This window comes from Caretta caretta, chromosome 15 (genome assembly GCF_965140235.1).
Source record: "Caretta caretta isolate rCarCar2 chromosome 15, rCarCar1.hap1, whole genome shotgun sequence".
Lineage (NCBI taxonomy): Eukaryota > Metazoa > Chordata > Testudines > Cheloniidae > Caretta > Caretta caretta.
The window spans coordinates 10,745,982-10,768,677 of record NC_134220.1 but is presented as its reverse complement, the minus strand read 5'-3'; the positions used below and the strand labels follow the sequence as shown (position 1 = coordinate 10,768,677).

Here is a 22,696-nt window from a genome sequence, read left to right as displayed (position 1 = left end):
CATAGGACCCAGTATATGATAATCCTTTTTGACCTGAGGTGAGTTTGCTAGGATGAGGACTAAACTTAAAAACAAGGGGAAACAAATCTAAGGTGTCTTTCTATTTCTTAAGTGGGGAAAGTTGCTGTTGGCTAGAGCAGAAGTACAGACTTTAAAAAAACAAAACCCCACCTCTTTATAAAAAAAAAAAAAAGTTAGTAGCAGGATATTTAGTAAGGGAAGTAAATGGTCCCGGAGCCCAGGGAAGAACTTGCACTATTCCAATTAAGTTCAGATGCTCAATACTGGAAGCAAAGTATAAAGTACACAACAACGAGTTGAAGCTGATAGAGATTTAAAGGGACAAAATACAGTGGGCAAAGTGGCCAATGATTTTCATCAGGGTATGCACATCCAGTAAAGTGGGGATTACTGCTCCCAGGGTTCCACTTGGTGACTTCATGGTGTATATTATCCTAGGCAGTGTGATGGAGTGGGTAGCATGGATGTAGCTTAAGTCATAAGACATTGGAGTGGCTGCATCTGGTTTTGTAGCCTTCTAATCCCAGCACAACCTTCCAACCCAATAGCATATAAGAACAAACGAGTGGTGGTATCTGATCAGACCATTGCTTCTTCAAGTTTAGCATTCCGTTTCTGTCTGTGGCCAGCACCTAATGCTTCGGAAGAAGTGACACCTCCACCCCAGACAATTCACTTGCAACACTCCATATAGCAGAGGTTAGGGGATGTTGCTTCCTGACCCCTGTAAGCAATCGTCTAACGCCTGAGAGATTTGATTAGCATTATCTTGGCATTTATAACTACAAGTACTATCCAGCCACTTCTAAGTGTCAGCTTTGTACTTTCAAGAGCTTCAGAAGTCTGGAGGGCAACTAGTCCAGTTTAGTCTGTTTAGTAGAAGGATGCTTACACAGCACTGTGAAACAACCCCATGATCTGACTGAGAGCAGACTTAGTGGAAGGGAGCCGCAGGCTGTCTTTGTGAATACAAGAGGGAAATGCATAATCTGATTTTAATTCTTTTTTAACACACCCTTTTGCTGACACCTCTCAGCTTGTTTGAGTTTAGATCCAGTCTAGCTTCTGAGGTTTGAATGAAGTGGAACATTTTTGATGTGCTATGTATCCGATGAAGTGAGCTGTAGCTCACGAAAGCTTATGCTCAAATAAATTTGTTAGTCTCTAAGGTGCCACAAGTACTCCTTTTCTTTTTTCTTTTGTGGTTTCCTTGTACTGTTTGGATTTTAAATAAGTGCTGTGGATTTGAGCTGATCTTTCAGGAAACTACCAGCTGATCTTTGAGGCAGTTCGCAATTTCTCTCAGCCTATGCACTGTGTCTGTGTGAATCTATGCGATCATACCTTGTGGGTCTGGTTAAGATTGGGCTTAGTTACCTGTCCAAATATTGATATGAATGGAACCAACGTTTCCAAAAATACCTAGTCTGTTGCCTCATTGGCAGGAGGAGGGGGAACGGAGGAGCTGACTCAAGGAAAGGGGTTGTGGTTTACAGGGACTTCTGGAACACAGCCACAGTATGGCCAACTGGTCTCCTATAGAGTCTGTGTGTAGAAGGCTTCCCACGGTGGGAAGCTGCTAGCAAAAAGTTTGACCCCTGGAGGTGCTGACAGCCTGGAGCACCTTCAGCATGTTAATGCTGCCAAGTGTACCATTGCTGAGCTCCTGTGCAGTCATGGGTTTCAGCAAATTATTTATGTAAACTTGCAAGGATTGATGGGGCTTGGTCTGAGCCAGTTCCAGGAACGCTTTTGAAATGTCCTTCATATCTCAGCACGCTGTATGAACAGTACTCTTGACCCTTCTCTTAAGAGAAATCAGCTCAGCAACACCAGGCTCCTGTGTCTGGTCTGAGCTCACCTGTTGGGATTTTCGAGGGTTTCCCCAGCTCATACAGTTGGCTCCTATTCAGAAGATTGAGGCAAGGAGAGGTCTGTGTCAAAAGCTAGTGCAATCCTTGTGCAGTGTTCATATTCCCCTTCCAAGAGGATGTGAGGTATGGGACTTCTGGCGCTCCTGCTGGAGTGTCCAGTTTTTAAATATTACAAAGTTAGCAACCCTAATTGCAGTCCCAGTTATTTGAATCTGTGGAAGCAATAAACAGGTCCCCCACAAATCTCGCCACTTTTCCTTCCAAACACAAGGGACAGTTTTTCAACCTTGCCTCTACTAATACAAATACATAGCGCAGTGTACATTGTAATAAAGTTTTTAAAAACATACCGTTTTCTCCTGGGGACGGGGAGGGAGAGACCGAGCCATATGTGACACATGTAAGTCACATCACTTAATACATGACTGGAAGGTGTTTGGGTACTAAAGTAATGAGGGCTTCACAAGAACCTGAACAGAATAGAGAAGTCCTGGAACCAGGTGAGTATCCTTCTTTCCATATAATGATAGTGTCTCCAGTAGTTTCCTCACATAGCGTAGATGTATCTTGGAGCCTCAGAAGAGACAGAACCTAAGGCAATATAAATATAGTTGTGTTTACAACTCTGTTTAGACTTGGTGTGGTTCCATTCATGCTGGCTGGTCAAAAGTTGTTGAGTTAGCCTGAACCATGTTAAAACAATTGTAAAATGCTTCTGGTAAAAAGTTAGTGTGTCCGTCCGTCTGCTGTGTGATGTAGCTGCCCATAGATCTCTATCTGTTGCTTTGCTATGGTGATTGATGTCTGAAGCCTTGCGTACACTGTCAATTTCCTGAAAATCTCCGCCCCTTACTGTAGCACCCATGCAGCTGTAGTGGTTAGTGCTGTAGATACATTACCTCATTTTTTCATCCAAAAGGCCAACAGTGATGCCAGAGGATAGAGGGATCCCAAGGATTTCTCTGTGAATGTGCACCTGATCTCCCATCAGAGTGGAGGCTAGGTCATTGTAAGGCAAGCAGACAGAAAGAAGTGGGTCTGTGCCATGGTTTCTGTAGCTTGCACAGATATGACTGTGGTGGGCAAAGTATAAGAACCTGAATGGAATAACATTTGCTAGAGCACTATTACAAATCAGTTGCTGAGGTCTTTTACCATGTCATCTAACCCTAATAAGAGCGGGTCAAGCCAACCTGACTTGCCCAAGATCTGGGCAGAGCAGGGAAAAATACCAGTGTCTGGTCTGTATTACCATTGCTAGTACTCATATGGTCTTGGGCAAATCACTTCTCTCTGTGGGTATGTCTACAGTGCAATTAAAAGCCCGTGGCTGGCCCATACATACTAGCTGACTCAGGCTCACAAGTCTCGAGCTAAGGGTCTGTTTAACTGCGGTGTAGACATTTGGGCTTTGGCTGGAGCCCAGGCTCTAGTAACCTGCAAGGTGGGAGGGTTCCAGAGCTTGGGCTCAGGGCTGTCCATAGCTATTCTGGGGCCCTACACAGCCCCCCCCATGGGTGGGAGTGGGGGACCTCAGGTATTCGTGGGGGAGGGGTGGCTGGCCTCAGGCAACCGTGGGGGTGGGCTGGCTAGGGGGACCGGGGAACCACCCCCCAGCACTCACCAGTAGTGTGGCTGGGGCCGGGCTGCTGCACTTCCCGCTGCCAGTGAGTGCAGGCCCGACCCTGCTGCAGTCCTCAGGGGAGTGGGGGTGGGGCTGAGTGGGGGCTTTGGGGAAAGGGTGGAGTGGGGACGGGGCTCGGGTGGAGCAGGGGTGGGGGCCCTGGGGAAGAAGCGGGGCAGGGGCTGGAGCAGCACACAGCTGCGCAGGGCACCAGGAAATATGGTGCCCCAAATTTCCTAGTGCCCTACGCAGCTGCGTACTTTGCATATGGGTAAGGACGGCCCTGCTTGGGCTCCATCCTGAGCCCAAATGTCTGCATTGCAATTAAACAGCCCCTGAGCCCGAGCCCCTTAGCCTGAGTCAGCTGGCATGGGCCAGTCGCGGGTGTCTAATTGCAATGTAGCCGTATCCTGTGTCTTTAGTTTTTCCCTACCTGAAAAAATGGGTATAATGATCATTTCCTACCTCATAAGAGGGTTGTGAGACTTAATTCATTAATGTCTGGGAAGTACTTTCGATTTCAAGTGCCTTCTATGTAAGAATCTCAAAGTGTCATTCAGTTATGGAAACATTTTAAATGGCCTCTTTTCAAAATGTCTTACATATTACCAGAATGAAGGTAAGCTAAACTGTATTTACATCTTTTCTGCCATACATGAATTGGTGGGCTATTTTAGGGGGTTAGTTTTTATGCCTATAAAAATCTTGCTAGCCGTTTGGCTGCTAGTATTTAGAGACCACTGCCTATCATGCTGATCAGTATTATCTTTTTAGGTTTCAGAGGAACAGCCGTGTTAGTCTGTATTCGCAAAAAGAAAAGGAGTATTTGTGGCACCTTAGAGACTAACCAATTTATTTGAGCATGAGCTTTCGTGAGCTACAGCTCACTTCATCAGATGAAGTGAGCTGTAGCTCACGAAAGCTCATGCTCAAATAAATTGGTTAGTCTCTAAGGTGCCACAAGTACTCCTTTTCTTTTTGCGATTATCTTTTTAGTTACTTCTGTGCTCCTCTGCCTGTCAGGTGTCTCTTGTCTTATACTTACATTGTAAGCCCCTTAGGGCAGGGACCATCTTTTTGGTCTTTGTTTGTACTGCACCTAGCACAAAGGGCTCCTGGTATGTGACTAGGGATCCTAGGTGCTATGGTAATACACATAAATATAATATTCTAGTTTATGCTTCTTTGCTATTATTCTGGTGGTAGTCCTTGGAGTGAGTTGTTTTTAGAGAGTCCCTTTTGTAGTTTGTAATTAGATGTATCTATTAGACTTTTGTGCCTAGGCTTCCTTATACCAGGAGCTAGCTTACACACCTTCCTGCCCCTGTTTTCCACTTTCTGATTATTCTCTCCCCTTTTTAGGCTAAAATTGCACTTCTGAAGGGACTGCCCTTGTTGATGTTCCAGTTCAAGAGCGCCCCCGCCTCTTCCCTCTCCATGGGTGCCTGATTCTGCCAGGGCGTGGGCAGGTCTGTCCCCTACAGGCGTTTTGGGGAGGGAGGCTCCAGCATGTCTTTGTTGGATCAGCTCTTTTAGTGGACTGCAAGTGCTCCTTCTGAAAGGCTGCTTAATGGGATAAATATACCCAGGCTCCCCATTCCTCTGCAGTTACTCACCATGTAAAACTGTCCTGCATGGGATCGTGTTACCGCCCTGAGCTGTCTCCCTGTAAATGAGAGTGCAAGTCATGTACTTGTGGAGCTCGGGGGAGGCAAGATTCATTTGCAACTAATGTGGGAAAGGAGGGTTGCTGTTTTAAAGTTTGGCTCTTGGGCTTTTGTCTGAGAGGAGGTCTGTCCAGAGGGGTCTCTCTCAACCCTGAAATCCTAGGTTTTGGAGAGTTAGCAGGACTGTCTCTCACAGGAGGATAGTGAAAGTGTAAGGATCTGAATCCAGGCCGTGTCTTTCAGGTATGGGGTAAACTGGCTGGAGAATGGTATGTCACTTAGAGGGCTGAAAGCTAACTTGGATTGGGTTTGCATAGACCCTCTGAGCCCGGACAATCTTCAGAAGTTTGAGAGCAGGGACGCACCTGCTGGAGCCATGAGCCCTGGTGGTACGCCCTGCGGGGCTGAAGCCCCGAGACTCCCCTCCCTGCTGTGAAGAAGCCCCTATTCCACCACCCCGTTGCAAGGCAGAGGTCCTGTGCTGTCCTTCCCCCCCCCGCCCCACTCTGGGAGGTGGAGAATGGGAGGAGGGCATGGGAAGTGCCACGAGCCGCTCTTTTTAACTGTAAAAGAGCTGTAACGCGGCTTGCGAGCAACAGTTTGTTTGGCCACCCCGGCACAGAGTGACCATTCCTACAATGTCGTATCCTTTTTGATTAAACTTGACTTGGCAGTTACTGCTCTTTGCTCCCAGTTACCAGGCCCCTGGAGATGTCCACTGCCCAGATCCGACAGTTCCAAACAATTTTTGGGTGCTCGGGAGAGTCGTGGTGCATTCACATATGAAGATGGGTGTGAGTTCTAAGCAACCTGGCTGCAGTGAGGATAGTGTAGCACGTATGACCAAATATATTTCATCAGTACTGCCCACCACATCCTTGGTTCTGGGACATGAGGGAGCTGTAGAGGTGATGAGAATCTCCTGTGGCACTGCTAGGAGACCAGCTCTGTGGCTGAACATTGGCAGCATTAGCTATGCACTGTGGCTAGTGGAAAAGTCCTGGATCCATCCTTATTGCTCACTGTCCAGATGTTCCACAAGGAGTAGTGTTATAGCCTGATGGATCAGAATTCACAGAAGTGGCCTTTAGCTGTGGAAAATTAAAGGCCGCTAGTTATGAAATGTTTGGGGTATCTTGTATTCATTACGTTACCATTCCTTTCTGACCAATAGACTGGGTGTAGGGCAGAGATTGTGCTACAAACTCGCTCCTTTTTGGTGTTCTGTCCACTTACCTTAATAATGACCCCTCCTCGGCTGTGAAGGAAGATGAGCTGCCTGTGGAAATCCTAGGGATTCCTCTCACCTCTGGCACCAACTCTGTCATCCTTGGTATGATTAATGATGTAATGTGTCTGTACCACTAACTCACAGACTTCAGTTAGTGCAATAGGCTGTTGGAAACAAGGGAGGGATCACTGTGGGTAGAAGAGTGAGTATATGCTTTCCTCTGACTATCTCCTTGGGATGTAGTCTCCCATCTTATGAACTGGTAGTCAGAGAAGCCTCTGTAATGTAGCTAGCAAGTACCTTTCTGCTGAGAGCTAGACATGACATCATTAAAATTGGATTGCAAACATCTTCTCCGGTAATTCTTTGTGCGAATATCTTGCTGTGGGGCATGAGGGTGGGTTGGTAGGAGGAATAGAGTGTATTGGTTTGTGGAAATCTCATGGATTGCACATGAGTAGTGGAAGGCAACCTATGTTATAAGGAGCCAGGGTGGATAGGAGGCCAGCAGTTATGCCTGCTCTAGCTTTGCCAGTGTGCTGTGCTGTGGGCTTTACCATAACTCTTTCACTGCTGTCTCCTGCTTCATGTTCTCTCCTCCCTCAAGGGACATTCCTAGAATGCATAGGAGGCTTTCAGTAGGGGGCTAAACAAAGAGGAAACCTTGATGTCCTAGGGAAAATGCCAGTGAAAATGTTATCTGCGCCTCTTTTGGAAGGCTTTGCTAAATAGTGTCTACTGAAGGAGCCAAAGCGCAACTGCTAGTTTTATTGAAAAGGAGACTGACATGTACTGTAAATGTGTAAAGGGGGCTCTGTGATAACTGTTCCTGTGCGCCTTCCTGCTGCTGTGTTGTGATTGTTAGACAAACCTGGGATGTAGGAAGCCTTGGCATTTGCCTGTGTGGCTGCTTGTAGAGGTGTTTCTGCCTGAGGATACTGTGTTCTCCAGATAGCAGCAAGTGCTGACATGCAAGGGAATGGCAAGGGAAACTGCAGCAGAGTCCTTGGAATGTATGAGCTATTCTCCGTCTGATAGGGCTGTGCATGGGTGTCTAGTGCAGGAGAGATAGGGAAGGAATGTACAGTGTACAGCTTAGCCTTACTTATGGAGATGATTAACTCTCTCAGTGCTGTTTGAACTGGTAAAAGTAGTTTATCTTAAGAAGTTTTCCAGCGTTTTCATTTTGTGGACCTTCTCATAAAGAAGGGATCCTCTAATGGACCCAACTCCTTTCCCAACCCCAACTGCCCTTTCTTGCACTGCTTGATCTGCTATATATTTCATTCTGCAGACTATCAAGTGGGGCTGCATGCACCACAGTTTGAGAACCACTGTCCCAAGCTGTCTAAATCATTGACAGAACATTGGCAATTGCTGGGAACTACCTTGAGGTATCATAGTCAGTATTAATTGCCACTGGTTCATATCAAATTGCGTGGGCAGAGCTGTGGGATTCAAAGACCAGAATAGCAGGGACATTGCAGTTCATAATTATGTTTCGTTATCAAAGCTTCCTGGGGGAGGTGCAAGCTAAGGACCTAGTGTTCCGATGTCACTGTGTGCATTAGAAATATCTAGGTATTATATGCCTCAGTTTTTTAAAAATCCCCATCACACAGGAAAGCTGGTGTAGAATAGCCAGCTGCTTGAATGTAAACACAGTGTCCTCAGTCTGTGAAGGATACAGTTTGAGCTACACCCTGAGCTGAAGTCAGATTCCACTCTAGTGTGTAATAGTGGTCTTACCAAGAGAGGATTCTCCTCTCCACAGTCTGACTTGCCATAGCAAAGCCTGTTGCTCCTTGTCTCATGAGCTCCTTCCGCAGGTACGGTTGGCTGAGCAATCTGGTGAATTTGGAGCACCAGCCATGCAGAGTCAGGTATTGCTTGCTAAGGAATCTCATGATGTAAGCATTGAGACTGCTGTGTGTCTCATATCTGCGTTATTGATTCAGCGTTTTACAAGCTCTGTGAGTGGAATGAAGTGATAACGGAGGGTAGGAATGGCACTGAGTAATATTGCTGTAGTAGAGACTCCCCTTCTCCAACTTCCCATCCTGCAATATTCTGCCCACACTAGAAGGTCTGACAGTAACAGAGTGGAAAATGGGAGTCCCAGTGTTGGAGATTAGCAGCTATAGCCCTGTATACAGTTTCCATGTCACCAAGGGAAGACTGAGCCTTATTTAGTAACCAATAAGTGGAATATTTTCCACTGCTATGCCCCCAGGTCTGTGTGCTGTGAATCTTTGGGAGTCCAGGTTGAGACACATTAAATACAGTCCCTTTGCTTCATTCCTGGCAAGTTTGCTCCTTGGGGAAACAGTGGACCTGAAGTTCTATTGTCATACTGTGCTATACCTGTCTCATTGCTACAAGAGGACTAAATCCATTTCCTGGAGTGAAGCCTCTGACCTTTCTTAGACCTTGGAAGTTTCCAGACTACAAGAGAAGCTCTAGCATGTAGAAAGTCTCAATTGGAGACTGTTAGGAGCAATAGTAAAACAGTAGTTACTGCAGCATGTGTGGCTGTTACTGGGGTGTCAGGTTGTGGTTCCAGAGATACTGCAGTGTGTTCTGGGGGCTGGGAAATTGCAGTATAAGTGGCATTGGCAGAAGGTTGGTGTGCAAATCTAAAATAAGGGCAGCTCTTTGGAGCTGAACACGCAGAGTGATGGGTTGCTGCCAAGTTAGCGAATTGCTCTGAAAGTTTCCATCAAGCTGTGTGTAGAACTGTCATGGTGCCCTCTGTTGGCCAGCAGCAATATAAAACCTATGGGTCCCCAGTGAGTTCAGATTATTCAGTGAAGATGTTTCATGTTGGTTGGAAAAGAGAAACTTTTTTATTTGCTTCTCCAATATCACACAGCACTGCCTGCCTTGGAGGGGGGAGGAGGAGAGGAATATTCAAGAAGGTTGATTTCTTGGATAAAGAAATGTTCCAAGCCTGTAACATTTGTATATCGGGAGCAGCCTGCACTGTGGGCTAGTCCAGTGGTTTTCAAACTTTTTTTCTGTCGACGCAGTTGAAGAAAATTGTTGATGCCCATGACCCAACGGAGCTGAGGATGAGGGGTTTGGGGTGTGGGAGGGGGCTTTGGGATGGGGCAGAGGTTTGGGGCGCAGAAGGGGGTCAGGACTCTGGGCTGGGGCTGGGGATGAGGGGTTTGGGCTGCAGGAGGGGGCTCCGGGTTTGGGGGAGGCTCAGGGCTGGGGCAGGGGGTTGGGGTTCGGGAGGAGGTCAGGACTGGGGCACGGGGTTGGGATGCGGGCTTACCTCGGGCGGCTCCCGGTCAGCGGCAGTGCTAAGGCAGGCTTCTTGCCTGTCCTGGCACCACGGATGGTGCTGCATCCCGGAAGCGGCCAGCAGCAGGTCCGCTCCTAGGCGGAGGCGCGCGGCTCTCTCCCTCAGGTACCGCCCTGGCCAATGGAAGTGCAGGGCTGATGCTCGGGGCAGTGCGCAGAGCCCCATACCCCCTCCCCCCCTCCCCCCCCACCTAGGAGCTGAACCTGCTGCTGGCCACTTTTGGGGTGCAGCCTGGTGTTGGAACAGTTAGGGACTAGCCTGCCTTAGCTGGGCAGCACCGCCAGCAGGACTTCTAATGGCCCGGTCGGTGGTGCTGACCAGAGCTGCCGCAACCCAGTGCCTTACGTTCCATGACCCACTACTGGGTCATGACCCACAGTTTGAAAACCACTGGGCTAGTCTATCAAGGCCTTGGCGGACTAATCTTTAGGGGGCACTTTTCCACATGATAAGTGCCACAGACTGGTACAATTCAGCAGGCTCTGACCATCTGGGCTCCAGTGTCCCTTTGCGGAGTGAAGGTTAGTGTAGTGAACTGAACGTCACTCTTATGTTGACCTCACAATGAGCTTCTCAGCTCTTCAGATGGTAGATCTCTATCTTATTTCCCTTCCTGCCTCTCTCTTCCTCTCTCCACCCAATGTGCACAGACCATGGTGGATCTTGCCCTGGTGCATGTAACTGAACTGCTCTGGAAGCAGTTGTAAAGCTGAAGCACAGTTCGTCACCAACCACCCCCCCATCATCTGGCTCAGAAGCTCTGGCTGAGTAACTGTGAGTGATCCCCCTCCTCCTTCAGCTTCCTGTTCCTCAGCTCTGTAGTGTTTGCTCAAGTCAGGAAGGGGGGAGGATGTGGGGGGGAGTTAATCATTAAACTGTACTGTCTGCCACGTAACTGTTCACAAGCAGGGAGTAGAGTGGTTGTGTCCATATTTCCTTTCCATGCACTGTGGCTCTCTTTTGTCAGTGGGCAGCTGGGAAGGTTGGGTTTCTTCTTTACATCAACTGCGCTTGCTCTCCACTCTCTCCCTTCCCCTCCTTGTCCACCCTGTCACATGCACAGACACACAGGACCAAGCAGGTGCATGTAGCTAGTTTTGCTTAGTTTTGTGCTGTGCAGCAAGAGGAAATGGAGTACCCTCTGTTCAGCCTCTCCTTTGAAGGACAAGTGATCTGAGAAGGTGGTTTTTGTGAGGAGCTGAAAGTTACTTGCGTCTGCCCCTTAGAGGAGAAGAGCAGTAGAATGGGAGGGATAGGAAGGTGTGTCCAGAATGACTTGCACAGGACTCTGCTTTTATGTGCTGTGGGTGTGGAGACTCCGAAGGCTTGAGTTTGCGTGGTTTTCTTGCTTCCTGGTGGAGTATGATTTGCTTTAGTCATTGGCCCTGAGAAGGCCAGAACCACACCTTCCCTGATAGAGATTGTGCAGGAAACCGTACACAAAACCACACAGACATTGGACCTGCACAGTCAGAGCAGCGGCAGTACGTCCCTGGCTCCTCTGAGGTATGTGTCTGTATAACTCTGGAATCCACCCTCTGTTCTGTTGCTTAAAAAAGGCTGGATTGACTTTTCCATGGCTGTGAAAAGCCCTTGGGGAATCTGTTCCTGGGATATTTTGGCCACCATAAGATGGCGACTGTGGTTTAAATGACTTGGAGTATCTTTTGATGAGACTAAAGTCATGGCATTAATTTAACATACCGCCTCTGCTGGGGCTCTCTATTCTGCCCTGCCGTGGGGGGGGCTCTGATTTAAGAGGTCTTTCTCCATGGTAACACCTTGGCCCTTGGAGGAAGATGCCCTTGGGAGAACAGAAAAGCCTCCCCTTCCTTCTTTGTGTAGTGTAACAACATCTGTCCTCCATTTGACCCTTGAATACAGTTTGGGCTATTGAATGTGTTGGGCTTGTATGAGCTGCTCAGCTCACGAAGGGGTTTTGAGGAGACAGCCAGTAGGACTGTGTGATGCCAGCTGGGGCTTGGGAGCTGTGCTGTGCTTTGGAAAGCCCAGATGTCTGTGAAGCCTAGCAATGAGAGAGATTTTCCCTCTGAGTTCTGAAGGAACTGAAGCTAGCTGTTGCACACAGAGGAAAATGGCTGAGAGATCCCTTGAAGACTGTTGGTCTGCAGTTGTGGTGAAGGGGATTGAAATCCAGAGCAGTTAAAGGGGCTTCTGGAGAGGCAGCCTCATCTCCTAGTCCTATGTAAGCTGCTTTACTTCACTGCACTCTGGCAGCATTCTGTGTCTCTGAACTGTCCTGCCTGGTACATCTGGATGCTTTGGTAATGGAGAATGCCTCTGTCCCTTGTTGACCAACTCCTCTCTTCTCTACTAGTCTTAAGTAGGTGTGCGTTGGAGTCTATTGCTCCTCTGGAAGGCTGGGCACCCAGCCAGTGAGGCTTTCTTTAGAAAGCAAGTACCGTACAGACCTGCAATGCTTCACTGGAGTTTCCACCATTGGGGCTTGCAGGAGGCTCCTTGGGGTGGGATCACAGGCCCAGCAAGCTGGGATTTGTTTGTGAGTCACTGCAAAGGGTGCTTGCTGTGCTTGGACTGGGCAAGGAGCAAAGTTTGTGGGAAGAAAGCCAGAATGGTGGGGACCCTTTTTCTTGCTTCATCTCAGAGGTTAAAGTGACTATTCTGCTTCCAGAGTGTGTCTTACCCTCTCGTTATATGTTTGCCTGATATGCTAGTGTGTACGTTTCTAGCTTTATGGAGATTTTTTCTTCCCTTCAGGAATTTGTAAGCAGTCTCCACCCAGCAAGTTAAGAACGGTTTCCAGGAGATGAAATTGCCTTTACCTGGCAGGCGCCATCCAGTTAACCATTTGTGTGGCTTGCTGTGTGATAAGGAGGAATCTTGTTCCTCTGGGAGGCAAATGCTCGCTTGCTGCACTGATAGGCTGATTGAAACTTAAGTCTCTTTTGTGCTGGTTCAGGCTTCTGAGACTCCAGAGAAAATCCCTTCCGGGGAGCTTGTTTCCTGGAGAAAGTGGCACTCGCAGCCATGTTTTAGTGATATGGGGCTTGTAATTAGTCTGTGTCAATATCTGACATAGATCCTCCGAGTTCTTCTACTGCAAAGCACAATGAGAGGAAAAGCTCCTTGCTGCTGGGCTGTTCCCCAGTTTAGCACAAAATCCCAGATTGGGGTTTCTTCTGGCTACTTTGGTGCCTCTTGAAGTTTCCTTTTTATAGCAGAGGTTTTACTGACCTCTGACAGTGCTGTGCTGGAGAGAATGGAATCTTTCCCTATCCAGTAGTGTTTTGTAGGACGGGCAGTACATCATCCATAGGGGCTGTAAATGTGACACCATGTGAATGAGGGGAGGAGGAATAAACTGGTGGTCTGCCTAGCCAAGACAAAAAGACCTTTTTTGTTGTTTCTCTGCAGATGCTTTGCTAGCGGACCTGGAGTCTACCACCTCTCACATCTCCAAACGGCCAGTGTTCCTGTCGGAGGAAACACCCTATTCCTATCCAACTGGAAACCATACATACCAGGAAATCCCAGTGCCCCCACCAGTGCCACCCCCTCCTTCCAGCGAAGCCCTGAATGGGACTGTGATTGACCCTTTAGACCAGTGGCAACCCAGTGTCTCCCGATACATCCACCAGCAAGTAAGTGTGCGATGCTAGGGGGAAGCGAAGGGGTTTGTGCATGTCTTCTGATCTGATGTGGAGTGTATCTAGGGTGCAGGAGATGAGGTGAGGAGGGAGGAATTTGGGTAATCAGCAGGCTGGCATGTGGTGAGGAAATGGGGGAAGTTTCCCAACAAGATGGAGTGACTGGGGGAAGGGAAAGTCTAGGCACCCACTTTTGTCTGGCTTAGTAATAAAATACCATCTGAAGACCCATCATCAATGTTCCAGTGAAAACCACAGTACAAAAGACTAGTATTAATCATCCACCTTGCAGCCTATGGAAAGGAGACTGGGAGGTTTCCAACTCAGATGCAGAATTCGTGGGTGAGCTAGAGGGCGCATGAGATGTGTTGCTGGGCTAGCTTGTGCAATAGGGGTTGAGGCTGATCTGTAGCTGTTTGTTGTCAGGCTTTGTCCTGTTAAGTTCACTAAAGTGTACGCATTTGTTCAGTGTTCTCAGTCTCCAATACAAATCTCCTTTCCTCAGCCTCAGTCCCAGTCTCCTGTGTACAGCTCCAGTGCCTCCGTTCCCCGAGAGAGTGTCTGCTCTCCTTCCTCACGGGCCAGTGAAGAGGAGCACGTCTACAGGTATCCTTCCCCTCCTAGGGAGATGAGAAGCCTGAGTCATAGTCGGGGTGCTGGAGGAAGTAAGCACTGTGACTCTGCTTCCAGTTATAGGAGGCGGGATAGATCCCAACCCCACCCATTCTGTTTTGGTTTTACTGCTCAGGGCTCTCCAGAGTTCTGAGAACTTCTCCTTTTTCATGGAGGTCATTGTTAATTTAGCCTTGTTTCAAGTGTAGTAGGGTGTCAAAACTTGTGGAAATGACTTTGAGATGGGAAACTGATTTAATCCCTCCATAGGCAGGGTAGGAGGCAACATGATCTAGTGAATAGGGCACCAGGGAATCAGAAAAAAATGGCTTTTGTTTCACACTCTGCCTGTGACTTGCTGTCTGATCTTGGGTAAGTCACTTAACCTTGTGTGTTTTCCCAATTGTACAGTAACTCCTCACTTAATGTTGTAGTTATGTTCCGGGAAAATGCGACTTTATGCAAAACGATGTTAAGCAAATCCAATTTCCCCATAAGAATTAATGTAAATGGCGGGGGGGTTAGGTTCCAGGGAAATTTTTTTCACCAGACAAAAGACATTATATACATATACAGTATAAGTTTTAAACAATTTTAAACAGTTTAATACTGTACACAGCAATGAATGATTGTGAAGCTTGGCTGAGGTGGTGGAGTAAGAGGGTGGAATATTTCCCAGGGAATGCCTTGCTGCTAAATGATGAACTAGCACTCGGCTGAGCCCTCAGGGGTTAATACACGGATATTAATGTAGCCTGACACTCTACAAGGCTGGCTGCTTTTCCAGGGAATTCTGCAAGCAGTGGACAAAGCAGGCTGCTGCCAAATGACTATAAGGGAGCATTGCGCAACTTTAAACGAGTCTGTTCCCTAATAGATCAGCAACGTAACAACGAAACATCATTAACTGGGACAACGTTAAGTGAGGAGTTACTGTACGGTAAACCTGAGCCTGCTCTGAGCAATATGGATGAACAGCTCCATAAAAATGCAAAGGATAGTCTCCTGCAGTCCAATGTTAAGCATCCCAGATGCAGTTTGTTAGAAGGGAGACAGAAGCTGGGTCCAGGGAATGACCAACAGATATGATTCAGTTACCTGTGAACTGGGTGGATGTGAAGTGATATGACTTATAAAATGACCTTGAATGAAGGAACAATCTGACTGCTCATGGCAAATTTATAAATCTCCGTGCTCAGAGAGGTCAGAACTATTTAGATGTATATTTATGGCCACCAGTACCGCCGCCTCTTTCGTATTAGGAGACTGGAAAAGTAGCAAGAACAATGAGACCGCTTTTTCAGTGTTCCAATTTCTGCTGCTGTTACTTTCTTTCTCAAGTTAATATAACTCCCCCTGCAGCTCTAGGATCCCAAGAGCTGCTTCCAGCAGCCTCCCCAAACTGGACAGTCCACCTGCTATCTGAAGAAAAGGAGTACTTGTGGCACCTTAGAGACTAACAAATTTCCCCATGTTTATTCCTCTCCCCTCCCCTGCTAATGGCCCACCTTGATTATCACTACAAAAGGTTGTGTGTTGTCCCGTCCCCCTCCCCGCTCTCCTGCTGGTATTAGCTCATCTTAAGTGATCACTCTCCTTACAGTATGTATGGTAACACCCATTGTTTCATGTTCTCTGTGTATATAAATCTCCCCACTGTATTTTCCACTGAATGCATCCGATGAAGTGAGCTGTAGCTCACAAAAGCTTATGCTCAAATAAATTTGTTGGTCTCTAAGGTGCCACAAGTCCTCCTTTTCTTTTTGCGAATACAGACTAACACGGCTGCTAATCTGAAACCTGTCACCTGCTGTCTGGTATTTTTAAGTTACTGCAGCTGTGACTTTTTCCTGATCCATGACAAGTTCTAACCACGTCAATTCTTTCTGCTGATCACAATGAAAGCTGGTTCTTGAATTAGTTCAGCAGCAGCCTGACAGTCCTCGTTCTGGTTAAAGCCATTAAAGGTATATCTACGCTGCAATAAAACACCTGCAGCTGTCTCGTGTCAGCTGACTGGGATTTGTAGGCCTTGGGCTGCAGGGTTATAAAAAAAATTGCAGTGTAGATGCTCGGGCCAGGACCCTGGGGTCCCAGAGCCCAGGCTGAAGCTTGAGCCTGAACATCTGTACTGCAGTTTTATAGCCATGCAAGCCCAAGTCTGCTGACATGGGCCAGCCGTGGGTGTTTTATTGCAGTGTAGACATACCCTAAGGGTAAGCAATGTGAACCCAGTGTTCAAACTCAGGCTCAGCTCTAATCCCCTTCCATCTACACACAAATGGAACTAACCCAAGGTCCCAGGGCCCTACAGGGCTGAAAGGTCCGAACCTGAGTCAAGCTGGGACCCAGGGTTCAAGCCCTGTTGGTTTGCAGTGTTAATGCAGCCCCACTGGACTTGTGCTCTGGCAGTCTGCCAAAAGTATCCCACGCTCCTACGGCTGATTTTTTTGGTGGATAGTCAAGTTTTCCCCCACTGCATCATGAACAAAGGGCAAGAGCGGCCACATTTTGGGAGGGCGTGAGGAAGTCTGGGATATGGTTGGCTGGACTCAGGCCTGTGTCATGCAGTGTAGACGCTAGAGCCCCAGGTTGGCACCCAAGGTTCAACAATTCCTATTCTGAGGTTATAGATGCTGAAGCCCTCGGTTAACAAACCCAGGATCTGTTAACCCGAGTTCTACTAATCCTGGTCTGCGTTGCAGTGTAGACCTACCCAAACATGGATGCCCAGACCTTTCCCAACTCAGACAGTAATGGCAGTTGCCAGGGGCATGAGGACTGCATGCAAATGGCACAAAATGGAGCAGTTTGCAGCTTCCCTTGTTTGTTAATCTCGGGGCATAGCTGGCGGGTCCCAGCAAGAGGTGCAGCCTGGCTGCATGGATCAAGATGACGCATTGCATACTGGGGCTACATCATCGGTGGACTTCACCTTCAGATTCAAAATGGGGGTATCCACTGGTCCTATTATGGAACTCCAGGGTTGTCATTTGTACCGTAGGCTTTGTGGAGTCCTAAACCCTGTAATTCTGGTATGGCAGGGAGATAGATAGTGGGTGTGATTGTCAGTCACAGGACCAGCAGCCAGGAAGTCTTGAGTTCTAATCCAGATTGGAAACTAACTTGTTTTGTGACATTAAAGAAATCACTTCTCTCCGTGGCTCATTTTTTCCTATCTGATAAACTGTGATAAACTTATTTCCCTCCCAGAGTGGTTGCAAAGATTAATGTCAACAGCACTCTGAAGATGCAAAGCACAGCAAGTGCTAAGTATGGGTATGAAAATGGGGGGTGGGGAATATCCCTAAGGGATAAGTAGTATCTAAAACAAATATCACACACAGTTATATATTAAAATAACATTAAATGTACATATTTAATGGGGTGTTATGATGATCATTAAAAATTGTTTCAGTGGAGTAGCACCCTAGAAGGTAAAGGACTGTTTAGCAGTTTATTGGGGTTTAAAGAGAAACCTCATGCCTTGCTGGTGTATGCTGTTTTATCACATAGTAGTTAGGGAGGCTAGATTCCAGAGTGCTGGGTGGGGTATTTACTTCAGTTGCCTTCCCTTTCTCTAAACCAGCCCTGCTTCACCTCTTTTCCTCTAGGAGGGAATTTTTCTTGCTTTTGTGATGTCAGTGGAAACAAATGACTTTCTTCTATGCTAGCTAATGGTTCTGCTTCTCTTCTGCATATTCCTGATCTGCAGTCTGTTAACCCTGTGCTATATGCAGCCATGGAAATCGGAGACTTTGTTCATAGCTGCTATTGCAGAGTGAGGACACAGCTGATCAGCTGTTTTGTTGCTAGTGTGCTCCAACAGTGAGCACCAGCTGATACTATGCTGAGTGCATTTATTCATTTTATTTTCAGTGTGTACATTAAATGTGTCTTGGGTTCCTGACAAGGTGCCAGTGGGGCTCTTGTTAAAAAGCTTTCCCCAGACCCCATCCTGCTTTCTTTCACCCAAAAGGGGGGTGACTCTCCATTTTTACACTCTTCTTTTTCCTCTCAACCCAGTTTTCCCAACAAGCAGAAGTCTGCAGAACCATCTCCCACCATGATGAGCTCTTCATTGGGCAGCAACCTGTCAGAACTGGACCGACTACTCCTAGAACTGAATGCTGTTCAGCACAATCCCCCTAGTGGCTTCCCAACAGGTAGGAAGTGGTGACCCATGTGTCAGTGGTAGGTATGTTGATGCCTGGATCTCTCACCTCACTCCATGTATAAATCTCCCTGTAACTTTCTCCCCTGTCCGGTTCATCCTCCTTTTTGCCCTCCCCATGTTGTACCTGCCTCTCTTTCCACTGTAAGCAAGGGTCTGTTGACTCTTTATTTCTTTTTCTGTAAGATGAGGCCAGCAGGAGCCCCTCCCTGCCAGGCGGGACTGGACCTCTCTATGTTGTCCCAGAGAGCACTAGCTCTTTGGGGGTGAAGGCAGCACCCCCTACAAAAGAGAAGCCAAAGCGGAACGGAGGGCGTGGGATTGAAGATGTGCGTCCCAGTGTGGAGAGCCTTTTGGATGAATTGGAGAGCTCTGTGCCAAGTCCAGTGTGAGTACTGACCCAGCTACTGTTCCCTTGGGAGCAGGGGGCATTGGGGAAGAGATGGGTTAGTGACTCCACACAGTTTAATGACGGCAGCTAGTAGAGTGCAGTACTAGCTGGGCAGATGGCCTCCTGTTTTCTTGGTAATGAGGGGATGTTCTCTCTCCAAACTGGGGAAGGTCAAGGAGGAAGTTGAAGATTGTGGCCATGTCTGCTTCTTTTTGGGGCTCAGATTTACTGCAACTGCCATTGAGTCAGAAGCTGCTAATGTTGGAAAAACAAATAATTGTTTAATGGGTCATTTTACCATTTGGGGGTATGTGTTCAAATCCAGATGGACCCCTATCCTCCATGAACTTATCTAACTCTGCTTTGAACGCAGTTATGCTGACTGCAAATTGTCACCATCTAACAAAATAAATTGGGTGGGTCTCAGTCCAGTTCCCAATGGATGCTTGCCCATATCACAAACTACCACAACTGCACTAATTGGCTTCTTTGGCAGTCTCATAGAGAGAGCTAAAGGTTGGAAGTGCCACAAAAGCTGATCTCCTGGAAGGCATGTTGAGGTGTATTTGGGGTCCAAGTGTGGGGAATCGGGCTGTGCTGCTTTCCATGCTGTACCTGTCCTGAGGATAAACAGAATCCCAAGAGCTGAGGCTGTCAGCCTGGGATTTTTCACCACCACTACCACCGCATTAAAATGTAATGTGTGTGGTTTTATTTTTGTTTTTTTTATCAGCCCTGCCATCACTGTGAACCAGGGCGAGGTGAGCAGCCCACAGCGGGTCACCTCCAGCCAGCAGCAGACTCGCATATCTGCTTCTTCAGCCACACGAGAACTGGATGAGCTGATGGCATCTCTCTCTGACTTCAAGGTGCCCAACCGTAATAATTTCTGAGCTTGTGTTCTCCACTCACTTGTCTGTCATCCTTTTCTACTGACCACCTCCTCTCCTCAGATGTCCCACTGCAACCTTTACTCCTTGTACCAGTCAATTCTCGGTGGTGTATTAGTGCTGTCAAAGTGTTGCTGCAGGTGTGGTTGGTGTGATGAAGTCTTATACCTGGCGTGGATATGCAGAGACTTGTAAATTAAGTTTACTGCTCTTTAGATCTGTCAGGGTTTGCCCTAGAGTAGCATTCAAGGGAGTAGGCTAATCTTCTGAAGTGGTGAGCAATAGGTAGGATATGCTGGTGCAAAGTGCAGATCTCATAATGTCCAGAAGTCTCTTAGAAGCAGGGAGGATTTGCTGCTGCTGTGTGTCGTACCAAGTGCTTAGCTGGCATTCAGTGGTATTTCTCCCCATGCCAAACGCTGGATCAAGGCAATGCCTATCTCTGTCAACATCATGAGGGGAAATCCCAGCTGGTGTAGTGCCCATTTTTTTGTTCTGATTCAGGAAAAACACTTCACTGAAATAATGACTAACTGTACCTATGTTGCCCAGCAACACCAATTTGTAGGATGGGGATATCTTTTGGGGGGGATGGGGAGGAGTGTGACAGTGTGTGATTCACAGTGAAGTGAAATGCTTTGTTGGCAACAGGTAGGAGCTGAGTTCTTCTAAGTGCAGCGCCCATTGTTTTGGTGGGTTGTAATTTAATAAGAGGAATCCATCTCCCATCTATTTACTGGCAAAGACCAGCCTCTGCTGCTCTGGAGGATATCTCCTTTGGTGCCCTTGATTTTTCCCAATTAAGAAGATGGAAGATGATTTTTGAGACTTCCAGGCAGATGATTTGGGCAGTAGAGGTTCCATCTCAAAGGGCAAGAAAATTCCAGGGTTGGGTTCTAAAGGACCTCCTACCATGCAGGTAAAAAGGGGTTGATGTCTAAGCCTTTTGGGGCAGAAGGATGGGAAGTGCTGCATCAACACATCTGCTGGAACATGAGAATTTTCATACTGGATCAGACCAATGATCCAGGTATTTCACTGGCTAGTACCAGTGGGTTCAGAGGAAGGTTGCAAAAAAGCCCATAATGGAATAACCTGCCCATGAGGAAAGTTCCTTCCTCAGTTAGTGGTTACCTTATGACCTGGAGTGGGAGGGTTTGTATCCCTTACATAAGATTTTTATATAGATAGATATAGATATCACTCACGTGCACACAAACATTGGACGGTCTCATCCTTTCAGACGTATAATACTTTTTCTTACAATGCATGGCTAACCTGTGGAACTCATTGCCACATGATATTGTTTATGCCACAATCTTAGCAAGATTACAAAAAGATTCCATGTTATTATTTTTAATATTTTGAGTTTTACTTGAATTGAATCTCTCTTAGATTATGAGTGAGGGTAAAGTAGGACTGCTTGACTTGACTTACCTTCTTTATAACACTCATTATTTTGTGTACTTCTACCATATCCCCACTTCAGTTTTTTTCCCTAATCCAGTAAAGTCCCGGTCTTTTCAATCTGTGTTCATATGAAAGCTTCTCCAGGCCTTTGACCATTTTTGTCACCTGAATGCCCTCTGTTCCCACTGTATTTTTTTTTTAGATGAGCAACCAGAGCTGAACAAAATATTCCAGAATGGGGGAGAGGGTACCATGGATTTATATAATGACATTAGATTTTCAGTGTTCTCATTCCTTGTGCACCCTAACATCTTGTTTTCTTTTTTGACTGCTGCTGTGTATGGAGCAGAGGCTTTCATTGAGCTGTCTGTATCTCTTAAGTGTTTACAGTTAATTTAGAAATCAAAAATTGGTGTGAGTACTTTAAATTTGGAAGGAATAATCTACGCTATTTTGCATTTGTTGCAATGAATTAAATCTGCCATTGTGTGGCCCAATCACCTAGTTTTGTTAGGATCTTATGAAGTTCCTCACAGTCTTCTTGAGTTTTGACTAACTTAATCTTGCATCACCTGCAGATTTTGTCACCTGGCTGTTCACCTTTTGTTCTCACATCAACAATATATTAAACAATAACAGTCCTAGTCCAGAGCACTATTAACCTTTTGTATGTTGAAAATTGACAGTTTATTCAACTGTGCAGTTAGGGTAGAAAAGAATTCCCTCTTTGATAGCCCCAAGTAAATTATTCAAGCCCGAGACAGGTGATATAGAAGCTGCAGGATAACACATTCAGCAGCCATATGTTCATGACATTGTCAATGTTTAGCAAACAAAATCTCATTGTGGCTGCTGGCACTAAGCACAGGTATACACAAGTGAACTCTTGATGACTGAGAAACATCCTCATGCAGCCTAAGGACTTCAGCTTTCCAGCCTTTTGTCTCTCTTCTACAGAAGAGGCACTTAGGGTCTGGAGTCTGTAAGCTTGCCTGTCTTACAGTCATTGGAAAGGCTGTGAGACTAAATATCAGAGCACTAGTAAAAGCTGCTTGGCAGGATGGGTAGTGTTTGGCAGGGCCGTTAGAGTCTCAGAATACTCTTGTCCCCCTTGCTTGTTTCCTAGCTGTATTGATAGCTGAGCCCAGGGCGCAAACCAGGAAATTTGGGCCCATGCATTTGGGTTTCTGAAGTTACCCTCGACAGCAAGGGTTAGGGACAGGTTGTTTATTTGTAAAAATAATTTTCGTTTAATAAATACAATAACTCCTCGCTTAACATGGCAGTTATGTTTGTGAAAAGTGCTACTTTAAGCGAAATGATGTTAAGCGAATCCAATTTCCCCATAAGAATTAGTGAAAATGGGGGGGTTTAGGTTCTAGGGAAATTTTTTTCGCCAGACAATATAGAAATACATACACACACAAAGTTTTAAATAAACAATTTAATATTGTACACAGCAGTGATGACTGTGAAGCTTGGTTGAGGGGGTGGGATATTTCCCAGGGAATGCCTTGCTGCTAAATGATGAATTAGCACTCAGTTGAGCCATCAAGGGTTAACATGTTGTTAATGTAGCCTTACATTCTACAAGGCAGCACAAATGGAGGGAGGAGACACAATAGATGCATGGTGGTAGCTGCAAACATTCCCTGCAGAAACTGAATGTGATGATGAACCCATGCTATTCTGCTGGAGCACACCACTCCCTCCACTTTCCAAAGTGCTGGGGGGGGGGAGAATGTGTATGAGAGACACAGACACACACTGTGAGTTCATGTGTGTGTGAGACACAAACGTATTGCCCCTTTAAGTACGCTGACCCCACTCTTAAGTATATTGAAGTAGATCAGCGAATTGAAA

At 46.7% G+C, this 22,696-nt stretch overlaps 1 protein-coding gene across 1 annotated transcript in view; it reads left to right on the top strand.

Annotated features, from left to right (window-relative positions):
• The window catches only part of PXN (paxillin), a 64,637-nt gene that overhangs the window by 20,483 nt on the left and 21,458 nt on the right, over positions 1-22,696 (top strand). Inside the window, exons 2-6 of the mRNA XM_048822295.2 lie at positions 13,124-13,350; positions 13,862-13,962; positions 17,995-18,134; positions 18,329-18,530; positions 19,267-19,402. Coding sequence (XP_048678252.1) covers positions 13,124-13,350; positions 13,862-13,962; positions 17,995-18,134; positions 18,329-18,530; positions 19,267-19,402 — 806 coding nt within the window. The remainder of the gene's footprint in view (positions 1-13,123; positions 13,351-13,861; positions 13,963-17,994; positions 18,135-18,328; positions 18,531-19,266; positions 19,403-22,696) is intronic.